This window comes from Euleptes europaea, chromosome 1 (assembly GCF_029931775.1).
Source record: "Euleptes europaea isolate rEulEur1 chromosome 1, rEulEur1.hap1, whole genome shotgun sequence".
NCBI classification, from domain to species: Eukaryota; Metazoa; Chordata; class Lepidosauria; order Squamata; family Sphaerodactylidae; genus Euleptes; species Euleptes europaea.
In genome coordinates this window covers 13,635,872-13,650,684 of record NC_079312.1, presented here as the reverse complement: position 1 = coordinate 13,650,684, position 14,813 = coordinate 13,635,872, and the positions used below count along the sequence as shown (strand labels likewise).

At 41.5% G+C, this 14,813-nt stretch overlaps 2 protein-coding genes across 2 annotated transcripts in view; one reads left to right on the top strand and one right to left on the bottom strand.

Moving 5' to 3' along the window:
- The window catches only part of LOC130493464 (zinc finger protein 396-like), a 166,491-nt gene that overhangs the window by 35,436 nt on the left and 116,242 nt on the right, over nt 1-14,813 (top strand). The gene's annotated exons all lie outside the window — the stretch shown is intronic.
- The window catches only part of LOC130491468 (zinc finger protein 709-like), a 36,476-nt gene continuing 35,162 nt past the window's right edge, over nt 13,500-14,813 (bottom strand). Inside the window, exon 7 of the mRNA XM_056865216.1 lies at nt 13,500-14,749. Within this exon, the coding sequence (XP_056721194.1) occupies nt 13,500-14,749 (1,250 nt within the window). The remainder of the gene's footprint in view (nt 14,750-14,813) is intronic.

Genomic DNA, 14,813 nt, shown 5'->3' with positions numbered 1-14,813 from the left:
GAAAGTTTGGGGTCGGCACACCCAAAAATGCGCCCCCTGCAGCCACTGAAAGAGAAAAGGGGGGAGCCGATATTTCAGCCCCCACTGAACCCATCTTTACAAAACTTGGGTGGTCTCTTAAGAGGGATTCTCTGAAGCTATGATAAAAGTTTGGGGGCTGCACCCCAAAAAAAGCGCCCCCTGCAGCCACGAAAATGGAAAAGGGGGGAGAGGAAAAAGGGGTGGAACCCATATCTCGGGACCCCCTAACCCAATGTTTACAAAACTTGGGGGGTATCTTAAGAAGCTTTGTCTGATGCTCCGCTGAAAGTTTGGGGTCGGCACACCCAAAAATGCGCCCTCTGCAGCCATGGAAAGAAAAAGGGGGGAGCCCATATCTCGGGACCCCCTGACCCAATGTTTACAAAACTTGGGTGGTCTCTTAAGAAAACTTGTCTGAATATCCCCTAGAAGTTTGGGGTCTGTACCCCAAAAAATGTGCCCCCTGCAGCCACGGAAAGGAGCGAATGTGCACAAGCCCCCCTCACACACACATGAGGATTTCCCTCTCTCTATCTCTTTCCCCGGCCGGCCGCACATCAGCTGATTCCTCCAGTACTCAATCGTGACTGATTGGCCAGAAGAAGACCCAGCTTGGCCACTGATTGGCCGGGGGAGGAGAATGCTGCTTACTGAAGGTTATGCTGCTTACTGACGGCCCCGAATCGGCCGAATTTATTCGCGAACTCCCAAACTCGCTGAATTCGGCCCCGCCAGTTTTGAGTTCGGTTCCTCCCAAACTAAAAACCGCCGAATCAAGGGAAATTCGGCTGATTTTCAGTTCGGGCCGAACCGAATTGACAGCCCTACCGGCGACACTACAAGTGCGGCACATGTGCGATGTGCCCATATAGCCTTCCTATTAAGGAAGTAAGTTCCTCTAGTCTTAATTTTAAGTATTCTTTACAACAATTTACCAATTGTCTGTCCAAAAATGTTATTTATGCGGTCCTTTGTCCATGTTTAAAAATTTATGTTGGTTTGACATCTCGCCAATTAAAAACACGTAGCAGTGAGCACAGAACCAGGATCCGGTCTAAGGTCCTGGAGGCGCCACTCACAGAACACTATCTGCATCATAATCATTCTGAAAATGACATTCGCTTTTTTGCCTTATGGCAATATAGACCTCGTCCCTATCAACAAGAGGACATAATCAAAATATTACATCAGCAGGAATTACGATATATTCATATGTTTAAATCATTATCTCCTGCAGGACTCAACAATGAGTTTGATTTGTCTAGTTTCCTTTAAGACTTCTATTTCCCTCAGCTGTGCAGACAGAGTAATTTGTTCTTAATGGGGATGCAAACCGTGTCTCATTACCAGCTATCAGAGATAGTAAGAAGCCCTTTGGGTCGCTGGTCAGGATCTGGTAAGGCAAACTATCATATACTTATTACTATTAAAAAAATTTTCTTTGGTTCACGAGCACAGTATTAGGAGATAACCACTAGGCTTCTCTTTCATGTTTACAGAGGTCTCTTGGACCATATATGAATTATCATGAATTGAATGTGGATACATGAATTTATAGATGGATGAATTTACAACTGAAGAAGCTATTGTGAAACGCACACGAGATCCGGAGGTGTCGTTTTGTCTTCTATTTTGTTGAAACTCTTTGTTTGCAGCCTTCTCTTGGAACGGATCGTCCTCCATTTCATTGAAGCTCTTTGTTTAGTTCTTTTTTGGAACCTGCACATTATTACAACGGTGGAGTAACCGCTTGAGGACTTTTGGATTATCAGCTTATATTATTTTGGGACTATTTTGATTGCTTACTGCACATTATGGATTAGGACTACATGGTGAAGCAACCAGTTGATTTACAATTATACCTAGGATTATATGGTGAAGTAACCTGTTTATTTGCTATTGTATTTTGTTTCTTCATGATTGGCGTTTTATAGTAGGCTGTTTGAATATATTTTGTTTATGCCTAATGAAATGTGTGATTTCTATTGAATTCTTCTATTTGTAAATTGTGAGCTGTGGTGCTGCCCAATTGTTTTAACTAACGTTATTCAGCACAGGTACCTGGAGGTTGGCATCCAAAGTGGGAGGAAAGAATAGCCCAGAATTGTCAAAGGGAGAGTGTCCATAGTCCTGGAGAGGCACATGAGAGGCAATTATAATACTAGAACATAATACTAGAATACCATAATACTAGAACACGGGGTCATCTGCTAAAGCTGGAGGGCGAGAGATTCAAAACAGATGAAAGGAAATATTTTTTCACACAACTCATAGCTAAATTGTGGAGCTCCCTGCCCCAGGATGTGGTGATGGCTGCCAGCTTGGAGGGCTTTAAGAGGGGAGTGGACATATTTATGGAGGAGATGGGTATTCATGGCTATTAGTTAGAATGGATACTGGTCATGCTGTATCAGAGGAGCATGCCTATTATCTTAGGTGCGGTGGAACACAGGCAGGATGGTGCTGCTGCAGTCGTCTTGTTTGTGGCTTCCTAAGGGCACCTGGTTGGCCACTGTGTGAACAGACTGCTGGACTTGATGGGCTTTGGTCTGATCCAGCAGGGCCTTTCTTATGTTCTTATGTTAATTGCACTTAATAATATTTATTTGTAATGTTATCTTTGATTATATAGGCTTAACCTTCTAGGTTCGTAGCCTGTTGCACAGGTGTGGTATAGCTCCCTTTGTTTTGTTGGATGCCCGGAATTGCACAAACTAAACGCTCTAGGAACTTCTCTCCTGTAACCCAAAAATGGTGGCAGCTGCCTTTGCTGATTCTGACAACCTCTAGAGCACAACCCTTTTCTATACTATACCTTAGTGCACCACCCATTTTATAGAGAGGGGAGACCAAATTCAGCCCCATTGTGTTCCAACAAGGTTCACCAAAGTGACCTATCCTAGGTGTGGCTAGACCTGCTTCAGTTTCACAGAGAGAAAGGGGTAAAGAAACCACCAACTGCCCCTGAACACCAAATCCAAAATTCTCTCACATGCAACACAATACTAATGCCTAGGGATTCACTAAGCATGGTACCAGCGTGGCATTCTGGTTTGGAGCGGTAGACTCAAATCTTGAGAACCGGGTTTGATTCCCCACTTCTCCACCTGAGCGGCGGTTGCTAATCCGGTGAACCGGGTTGGTTTCCCCACTCCTAAACATGAGTGGCAGACGCTAATCTGGTGAACCGGGTTGGTTTCCTCAGTCCTATACATGAAGCCAGCTGGGTGACCTTGGGCACAGCTCTCTTAGAGCTCTCTCAGCCCCACCTACCTCACAGGGTGTCTGTTGTGGGGGTGGGGGAAGAGAAATGATTGTAAGCCACTTTGATTCTCTCTTAAGTGGTAGAAAAAGTATTAATTTCTTGGGATTCACTAAGCATGGTAGCAGCGTGGCGTACTGCTTTGGAGCGGTAGACTCAAAACTTGAGAACCGGGTTTGATTCCCCACTTCTCCACATGAGTGGCGGATGCTAATCTGGTGAACCAGGTTGGTTTCCTCAGTCCTAAACATGAAGCCAGCTGGGTGACCTTGGGCACAGCTCTCTCAGCCCCACCTACCTCACAGGGTGTCTGTTGTGGGGGTGGGGAAAGAGAAGATGATGGTAAGCCGCTTTGATTCTCCCTTAAGTGGTAGAGAAAGTCAGCATAGAAAAACCAACTCTTCTTCTTTGACTTCTTCTTTGCTGAGATTTTCCCCCTATTTACATGTAATTTAAAGAAAGGGTTGGGCAGGCACTTTAGGCTTTAAAGACCTGCGACTTGCCCGAGCAATTCTCCACCATAGATCTGCCATCCCAAATTCGACCCAGAGTAGGGGAAGTTAGCTTTAGAGAAACAAATAATGTGGGATTTTGTAGTCTGTGTATACCTGGGTAGATCTCAATAGGAGTACCAAAAATTAAAATTATAAAAAAGGTGAAGTAATTATAATCTTAATTTTATTGTATACAAAACTGAATAAAAAGGAGTAATATTATAAGAATCTACAGTAAGCACTTTATTTATTTTCATGGACATTTGATGTGCCCTCCAGAGCAAAACCAAACCATTAAAATATAGAATAATAATCTAAAAATCTTTGGGTGCCGCTGCAAAACATCTTCCCAGTTTTGCTGGGCTGCAAGGCTGCTGGCACGGCCGGGGGGGATGGGGAGGCCCTTTCCCGGTCGTGCTGGGCCGAGGGTGAAGGGGGAGACTTTTCCCCAGGTGCAGGGCTGCATTGGCAATTGGACCCTATGGCATTGAAGTCCCTCCCATAACTCCGCCCTCTTCAGGCTCCACCCCAAAAATCTCCCACCGGTGGCAAAGAGGGACCTGGCAACGCTACTTCCGGTGGACATGTCCATCGGGCTAGTCAGAATCTTTCTGGCTGCCTGCTACACCCGTTAGTTGGAGGAGCTCTGAAGGATTTCGGAGCTTGGGGGGGGGGCGACAAATTGACCCCCCGCCCTCATTAAATGGAGGTCCACAAGAACTGGCCCCCTGTAACTCATTGCAGGCTCCGGGCGAAGCCAATGGGAAAGTCGGGTCCTCTCGAGCTGGCCTCCATCCACCATTTTCCACCCCTTCCCTCTTCCTTCTTTTTCTTTTTTACATGCACTCATTGTAAAATTAGTAGAAAACAGCAAGAGTCCAGTAGCACCTTAAAGACTAACAAAAATATTTTCTGGCAGGGTATAAGCTTTCATGAGCCACAGCTCTGAAGAAGTGAGCTGTAGCTCGCGAAAGCTCATACCCTGCCAGAAAATATTTTTGTTAGTCTTTAAGGTGCTACTGGACTCTTGCCCTTTTCTACTACTGCAGACAGACCAACACGGCTACCCACTGTGAATTATCTTCATTGTAAAGTTAAAAGACTGCTTCACGCACAGGAGCACCAAAGGCTTGACACTTATCCTATGGATTTTTGAAGCTCCACACCATCGCTGGACAACTTCTTGGAAACTGTGAGTCTCTAATGGCCGGTCCAGTTCAAGGCGTTTACAAAGCATCTTCTCTTTTTCTTCCCCCTAATCACCAGGAGTGTTATAAAGGGGGGGGAGTGAGTTGGAAAGGCAAGGGCACGGTCGGGCTTCAGGAGAGACGCACCGGGAGCTTTACATAGTGCCCAGAGCCCAGCACATAGCAGAAGAAGCGCGCACAAATTCTTTGAAACCCAAAGTGGCTGAGACGGGCAGTAGAGGCGAGGCGCCAGACAGCTGTAGGCTCGAATAAAGATCAAAACTGTATAAAGCCCCCACCTGATTTAAGAACGGAACTTTATTTTGACTTTGCATTGCTTTTGAAGTAGACCTTCTAGGGTAGCCCCCCCCCGCTCTTCTTCCCCCCCCTGCTCCTACGGAAGCCGGTACTGACCAAAGACAAAGAATTACAGTGCGGGGAAGCTGCAACGATGTTTGGCACTATCCAGTGGCTATTTTATTTCCCTGCATCTAACAGCTACCCATATGCAAACCTAATATTGCATCTTGCTTTTGATATAAACCTTTCCTCATCTAATCTTCAAGTGCATTATTTAACAAACAATCTGTTATAATAAAATCTAATCACGCAATCAACACTACTAATTGGTACTAATCAGTTAAAATAACCTATTCTAACCTACAGTGCATTAAGTTGTTTTTTTTCTCATCTGTTCTTAGCTAATCAGTATTACAGTATCAATTGATTGTGGGTACCCAGGAAATTAATTTCAATAGAGCAGTTAACTGGAGGTAATTAATTGAATAGTGATCATTAATTTGTCGTAACTAATGGTGTGTAGTTGACTGGAAAAAATACATATCAGCAAATATAAAACCTGGTCAGATATAAAACACGTAATATGAGCAAATATAAAATATAATATGAGCAAATATAAATATATAAAATATAATAAGATCAAATATAAAACCTGGTCAAAGAAATATCAATCATGTCCAGTTTTGGGCTCCACAATTTAAGAAGGATGTTGACAAGTTGGAGAGTGTCCATAGGAGAGCGACCAGAATGGCCATAGGTCTGGAATCTATGCCCTATGACAGTGGTGGCGAACCTATGGCAAGCGTTCCACAGGGGGCACTCAGAGCCCTTTCTGTGGGCACGCACGCCGTTGCCTCAGCACAGAGTTCACCTGTGTTCGTTACTAGAAAGCCAGAGGGATGTGGGGCCGAGCTACTCCCCTCCCCCAATCTAAGCGTGCCTGAGGGCATTTCTCACATCACTCGCCCCTCTGCCCAGCAGCCCAATGGGAGCGCTTCCTCCCTCCCCTGTCTGGGGTAAGGCGGGAGGCTCACATGTGGCATGAGGGTGCGGCACGGACGGCAGCCTGTTGAGTCTGTGGCGAAGGTGATTCCCATAGTGAGGTTGGAGAGGAGCTAGGTTGGAGGGGAGCATAGCTCACAGAGTGGCATAGCTGGAGGGGATCAGAGCGCTCGGGCCACACCGCGGGCTTTGCAATGCCAGCCCTGAACGTGCCGCTGGCCCTGCCTTGTCGCCCGCTGGAGGCTTATCTGTAAGAATGTCACACAAAACTAATTTTTATATGATCTTAAAGGTGAACCACAGAATTGCTTCTCCAATCCTATTGGAAAAGAAGTGCATGCAGAATTTCACATAGCTGTGAGTGTTCATGAAATACAGAATGACCACCAAAAATCCGGAGACAAACGAGACCTACTAAAGATCTCTACTTTAAAATGCCAAATTGATGAGATTGAAAGAGAGGAAATGCAAAAGATTTGTCTGACATAAACACTTTGAACAAGCTAACAAGCCTGGAAAAGTATTGGCAAATATACTGAAAAGAGAAACAGAGAAAAGAAGGATACTTGCGGTCCTTAAAGATAACCAAATGTCCAATAAAGAAGCAGAAGCAGACATTCAAGAGACATTTCATTCCTTTTATTCCGCACTTTATCAAAATAGAGACACCGCACAAATAAATATAGACTTTTATATTGAAGCGGCTAATCTTAAGAAATTCTCGGAAGAAGATAGGTTAATTCTTTTTAAAAATTTTTTTATTATTTTCTCCAAAATCTTAACTCGACTTTTCAACAAGTTTAAAAGTCCATTGTCATCTAAATTACAATAACAGAAAAACAAAACTTTGTTGATATATTATAACATTAAATTTAAGTTGCATTTGACCTCCATCTCCTTCCATCTAGAAATAAAATTATTTCTCTTTTGTAAACGGTTACTAATCTTACATTTCATTACATTCACTAATATTTAATTACTTTGTAAGCTAATTATAACATAACATTTTGCCGTTATTATAAATTTAACATATGATAAAAAGCTATTTTTACTTATATGTATAATAAGATTAGTTTAATGAATACCCTCTAAACGACCCCATTTGAAATTCAGGTCACAGTACGTTTTCCATGCCCCCCATTCCTCCGAAAATTGCATATTGTCTTTTTGATTTATTAAAGCTGTAAGTTTCGCCATTTCCATCAGGTCCATCATTTTTTGTATCCAGTCATTTTTATCTGGTATTTCAGTCAGTTTCCATTTAGCTGCATATATGATCTTTGGGTAATTATAGTGTCCGGTATCATACTTAGTAGCATCATTTCAGGTGTCTTTGGAATATTTTTCTGTAGTATCAACCTAATTTCATTATATATCATATCTCAAAATTTTTTAGCCTTTTCACAAGTCCACCACATGTGATGAAATGAACCTATTTCTTTTTTGCACTTCCAACATTGTGGGGACATTGTTTTGTAAGTCTTTGCCAGTTTTTTCGGTATCAGATACCAACAGTACATCATTTTGTAAATATTTTCTCTTAATGATTGAGAGAGTATGGATTTCATATCTTGAGGTCAAAGTCTTTCCCATTTATAAAGTTGTATATTGTGACCCAACATCTGTGCCCAATTAATCATGGTGGGTTTAATTCTTACTTGCTCACAGTAAAGTTCCAGCAATAGCTTGTAGATTTTTGATACTAAATGTTCATTTGTATCCAATATAAGTTTTTGAAAGGTCGATTTATTTTTTGAAAATGTGACTTTTTGATCTTGAAGAAAAACCAATTTTATTTGATAACATTAGAACCAGGTTAGACTATCTTTAACTTCTTAATGTTCTTTAAGTGAGCATTGTGTTCCTTCCCACTTTAAAAGATCTTGATAGGTAATAAATTGGGCAGGTCTTAATGGTTTCAACGTCAGCATTTCTTGTGACAGGTTAATTCTCAATCAAAAGATCACCATGCATGAGATCACGGAAACATTCAAGAAGCTAAAAACGGATACAGCTCTGGGACCTGATGGACTTACAGCAAGCTACTACAAAATGCTGGAACATATATTGGCCACACATCTTCAATCAGTTTTCAATGACATACTTCAGAAGGGTGAAATTCCTGGATCATGGGAAGAAGCACACATCTCGCTAATACCCAAGGATGAAAAAGAAACCCATCTCCCTCATGTGTATAGACCAATTCTGTTGCTGAATGTTGACTATAACATTTTTGCGACTATTCTGACAGAAAGATTGAAGAGATGTCTTTCTAAAATTATACACAGATCAATCTGGTTTTATGCCCAAAAGACAGATGAAAGATCACGTTAGAGTGGTACTTGCTGCAATTAGCCGTATTAAGATGACCAAAACCAAAGAAGCACTGCTATTTTTGGATGCCAAAAAGGCATTTGATAATGTTTCCTGGAATTTTCTACGCAAGGCTCTGCAGCAAATACAATGTGGCATGCAATTTCTAATGAGAGCAATTTACGCGGAACAATGTGTGAGATTGCTGATCAATGGTCTATTAATGGACAGGAATGAGACAAGGCTGCCCCCTTTCTCCGCTACTGTTAAACATAGCCATGGAAGTGCTGGCTAACAAGATAAGACAAAATTCTAATATCGAAGGACTGAAATATGAAGATCAACAATATAAGTTTAGAAGCTATGTAGATGATGTGGTCTTAATCTGTCAGAATCCGAACACATCTCTACAGGAGATTAAAAGGAAGATAGATCAATTCAGCTACTTTTCAGGATATAAACTGAACAGTAAGAAAACAAATATGATCCTGTATAATGTACCTCAAGAAGAGAAACTTGCAATTCAAGAGATATTACAGTGCACCATCGCTGGGAATAAAAATACCAACAGGGAATGATTCACTCTTTGACTTAAATTACAAAGCTACATGGATAGAGATTGAAAAAGATTTGGAAAGGTGGAATAGATTCCAGATTTCTTGGCTGGGCAGAATTGCAATCATTAAGATAAATGTTCTCCCCAAACTGAACTTTTTGTTTATGACCTTACCAATCAGTATTAAAACAATAACTCTTAAGCAATGGCAACAAACAATTAACAAGTTTGTCTGGAAAGAAAAAAAAAGGAGAGGTTTGGCGTTACTGAACTTAACATGGCTTCCATCATTTACTAAGGGCAAAAGATTCCAAGAAGGACTTCAAAACACGATTTGAAGATAACATTATGATCCATCTTATTAAAATGTGGAATCCTATGAAAGGACTACTAAGCCCTTCCCCCCGGGCCCCAATGTCACCGACAGAAGCCTATTTGGATTTTGAGGGAAGGACAAAGAACGACTTCATAGTTTATAATGACTTACTCAGAAGAGACGGACAAATAAAAACCTTGCAGGAACTACATCAAGAAAATTTTAAGATTTCCTCGTTTGCCTACCACCAACTAATCCATGGATTAAAAACAGACTATTTGAAAACAGAGTCAGAGAAAGTTAACCGACTTCGAATAACTGATTACTAAATCAAAAGGCCATCTGTTGTCAAAGATATAGTAACTGCTTTTGCTTCAGGAAACGGCGGATGAACAAGTGAAGATATGTATGATTAAGTGGATGCAGAATTTTGGTGAAATGAGCCCAATGCAAAACTGGGAGCAAATGTGGTCAAAGGACATTAAGTTTACATCATCACAGGAAATAAAAGAAAACGGATATAAGATATTTTATAAGTTGTACCTCGCACTAAAAGATCTGCAAAAGATGTACAAATCTAATAAAGCAAACTGTTGGAAATGTTCGGACAAAGAAGGAACCTTTTTTCATCAGTGGTGGACATGTAAGAAAGCTCAACAATATTGGAAAGGGATACATCAAGAAATTCAAGGTATGCTGCATGTCAAATTCGAACTAAATGCTAAAAATATGTTGCATGGGATGGTACCAGCACAAATTAAATCCATCCATAAAGAACTATATCAATATGCAACTGCTGCAGCCAGAATTGTGTTTGCAAAACATTGGAAAGCAAAAATCATGCCAGAAAGAATGGACTGGAATATAAAATTACAAGAATATGCAACAATGTCGAGTCTAATTCATCTTTTAAAAAACCAACTGATGGAAGATTACAAACAGAAGCGGCAGCCGACGTTTGACAGATATTCATGAAAGGAACTATGTATAGAATGGAGCAGTAAATGGGGGTTGAAGATATATCACTAACAAAGAATATGTATATGTAAAAGTATTTAGTCTTATTATTAGAAGGTGAAATGATAGAGGACTGAATAACAGATATGTAAAGAGAGCATATGTCTGTTTATGATTAATATAAAGTTAAGTATAAAAGCCCTAGTGACATCCTGCCTCCATGATGGAAATTTACTCTGGACATGGCAGGCAGATATGCTCACTCACACCTGTCCCAAAGATGTACTTTAGGCTGCCAAGAGGGTGCCATTTAAAAAAGATGGGTGAGAGAAGATAGGTGATCAAATTGGGGTGTCTCCACTGAAGAGGGGACAGGGGCCTTACACTAAGCATTCAAAGGTTTCTCCCCTGTGGATTCTTTTTTTAAAACAATTTTTATTATTTTTCTAAGACAGATAAACATATACATTTCTACATTGACTAATATTCATACAAAATTATATTGTTATTAAAAGTATATCTAATATAAATTTTTAAAAAAAGGAAAAAAAGACTTCCCCTACATCTTCCTCCCTCTGTTGATAAACCTGTGAACTCATTAGTATTAACAATTCCAATCCTAATAGCACTGAATATATTAAAAAGTAACTGATATTAACAAAAAAGGAATTAATCATTATATTAAATGGATTAGAATAATAGGTAACATTTATCACCTCATTGATTCTTGTAGGTAATCTGGGCTGTGTAACCGTGGTCTTAGTATTTTCTTTCCTGATGTTTCGCCAGCAGCTGTGGCAGCATCTTCAGAGGAGTAACACTGAAGGACAGTGTCTCTCAGTGTCAAGTGTGTAGGAAGAGTAATATATAGTCAGAAAGGGGTTGGGTTTGAGCTGAATCACTGTCCTGCAAAAAGTATCAAAGGTAATGTGGTAATCATTGTCCTGTAAGTATCAAGATAATGTGCTAATGAGGGTGTGGTATGTTAATATGGAACCATTGTATCCTGAAGTGATCTGTTAATGTGTGAAATCCAAAGCTAATCTGCATGGCTATTGTTGACTGTAGCCTTTGTTAGTCTGGAGGTTTTCAGGACAGGAAGCCAAGCCTTATTCATTCTTAAACTCTTAACAGAAAAGAAGAGACACTGAGAGACACTGTCCTTCAGTGTTACTCCTCTCAAGATGCCTGCCACAGCTGCTGGCAAAACGTCAGGAAAGAAAATACCAAGACCACGGTTACACAGCCCAGATAACCTACAAGAACCAATGAACTCTGACCATGAAAGCCTTCAACAATATTTATCACCTCCTTTAAAAAACAATTTCTCTGTAAATCCTCCATGTCTCCCAAACACCTATTAATTGTAAGTTAGCGTTCTAACATATTAGCGTAATAAGTTGTACCATTTTCACCAAAACCAAGCCTTTTAACCAGTTCCTTTATTCTTCCAGAAGATCTAAACTTTTTTAACCAGTCCCTTGGTCCGGAATTTCCAACATCTTCCGCTTTTCCTCCTTGACACTAATCGCCGAAGAGCAACCTTGGAGATGGTTGGTAAAATTCCCTCTGCAGACATAGGGTTCTCGTGGTTAATTTGCATTGTGGTTTCTTCCATCCCCAAGTCATAAAGAGAAATCCCAGTGACTTCAGCCTTTCCATCCTTCAAGTCCTCCAAACAAGTGTTAAAAGAATTCTTCAGGTAGATTGTAAAGGCAAAAATCAAAGTCTCTCACGTTCAGATCCATTGTAGCCAGATGATCTGTTCCAATTTCTTCTTGAAGGTATAGAACCTCTGGTTGCTTATCCTGGCTCTCCACTTCCGTTATAGGATTTTTCTGTTCTTCAGCCGTCTTCCCAGTTAGAAAATCCACCTTTCCCACATCTGGCTTCATTGTAGTAGCTTGGTTTTTTATATCTTTAATTTCGTCTAATATGATGTCCAATTTTTGGTTGATAGATTGATATTGAGTGTTTATCATAGCAAATAGTTGATCCATCTGTTTGATCGCACGTTCCATGGTTGCTGCTTTCAAAAATTATATTAAAACTTAGTTGGTAGAGTCCAGACAAATACACCAAAAAAAGAAGTTTGTAAATGGTTTGGTAGGATTCTTGTAATGTGGGTAGTCCTTTAGTTTTAGAATACCATCGAGTTAAGGATGCTCTAGCACGGAAACTGCAGGAAACAGGATCTACGCAAAAAGTGGCAGGGTCGTGGACCTTCCGTTACCTCCTCTTATCCAGGAACTTGGGAAATATTGGCCAGTTACACAAAGGAGCCACACTTCCGGTCTCACGACCAACAGAACTCTCGCGATGGTATTAAACACTTAGGTCAGAAAGACGTCACCGCTGAGATGGGAGGGGATAGCTCTTCCTCCCTCCCCTTCCTACGTCAGAGTATCTGATTGGTAGTTGTAGCGTCTTTCAAAAGATTCTGTTTGCTATGTCTACCCACTGATCAGATTGATTGGGTTCCTGCCAATTTATCTAATATTTTCTTGTTTTCAAAGAGTCAATTATACATCAGGTGGGGAGGCGTGGATTTAATAGATGTATTTAACGATCTTTTAAAACTTCCAAATCCAGGTAAAACGAAAGAGTTCTTGTAACATACTCAGATTTTGGAAGAGTAGGTATTCTTGCTTCAGTATAGTTGCTTCGATGGTAGTAGAGGAGATCTGAGCCTGATGCCAAGGAAACGTTTGAGGCGTTGTAGTTCCCCTCGATGCTGGCGGGACCACACCCAAAATTCCTGAGAGTCTTCCGAGGTTACTCTCAGAAAAAATGGGGGTCAAATCGCTCTTGAAGGCTGCAGGGGTATTCCTGCTCCCAGTCCACTGCTTAGGATCCGGGTAGGGGTGCAGGATTGCACCCCAGACTTGAACGTTTCTTGGGCCCCTCGGGAGCTCCCGAGAAATGTGGCGCTCAGATCAGCGTCTCTACTGGAAGTCCTCCCCTGTGGATTCTTTGATGCCGTTGTGACTGAATCTCTTTCAACACTCTGAATATTCAAAAAGTTTTTTTCCTGGTCTTTGATGCAATTGAAAATTGCGTCTCCAACTGAGTATCTTTCGACATGGAGCATTCAAGTTTTCTCTCTTGTGTGGGTTCTTTGATGCTGTTGAAGATGGCCACTTTGACTGAATCTCTTTCCACACTCAGAGCATTCAAAAGGTTTCTCTCCTGTGTGGGTTCTTTGATGCAGCTGAAGACTGCCACTGCGACTGAATCTCTTTCCACACTCCGAGCATTCAAAAGGTTTCTCCCCTGTGTGGGTTCCTTGATGCTGTTGAAGACTGCCAGTCTGACTGAATCTCTTTCCACACTCCGAGCATTCAAAAGGTTTCTCCCCTGTGTGGATTCTTTGATGTTGTTGAAGATTGCCACTCTTACTGAATCTCTTTCCACACTCTGAGCATTCAAAAGGTTTCTCTCCTGTGTGGGTTCTTAGATGACTTTGAAGACTGCTACTGTGACCGAATCTCTTTCCACACTCAGAGCATTCAAAAGGTTTCTCTCCTGTGTGGGTTCTTTCATGCAGCTGAAGACTGCCACTCTGACTGAATCTCTTTCCACACTCAGAGCATTCAAAAGGTTTCTCTCCTGTGTGGGTTCTTTCATGCAGCTGAAGACTGCCACTGCGACTGAATCTCTTTCCACACTCCGAGCATTCAAAAGGTTTCTCCCCTGTGTGGGTTCCTTGATGCTGTTGAAGACTGCCAGTCTGACTGAATCTCTTTCCACACTCCGAGCATTCAAAAGGTTTCTCCCCTGTGTGGATTCTTTGATGCTGTTGAAGATTGCCACTCTTAATGAATCTCTTTCCACACTCTGAGCATTCAAAAGGTTTCTCTCCTGTGTGGGTTCTTAGATGTCTTTGAAGACTGCTACTGTGACTGAATCTCTTTCCACACTCAGAGCATTCAAAAGGTTTCTCTCCTGTGTGGGTTCTTTGATGCAGCTGAAGACTGCCACTGCGACTGAATCTCTTTCCACACTCAGAGCATTCAAAAGGTTTCTCTCCTGTGTGGGTTCTTTCATGCAGCTGAAGACTGCTACTGTGACTGAATCTCTTTCCACACTCAGAGCATTCAAAAGGTTTCTCTCCTGTGTGGGTTCTTTGATGCAGCTGAAGACTGCCACTGCGACTGAATCTCTTTCCACACTCAGAGCATTCAAAAGGTTTCTCTCCTGTGTGGGTTCTTTGATGCAGCTGAAGACTGCCACTGCGACTGAATCTCTTTCCACACTCCAAGCATTCAAAATGTTTCTCCCCTGTGTGGGTTTCTTGATGATGTTGAAGACCGCCACTCTGACTGAATCTCTTTCCACACTCTGAGCATTCAAAAGGTTTCTCTCCTGTGTGGGTTCTTAGATGACTATGAAGACTGCTACTGTG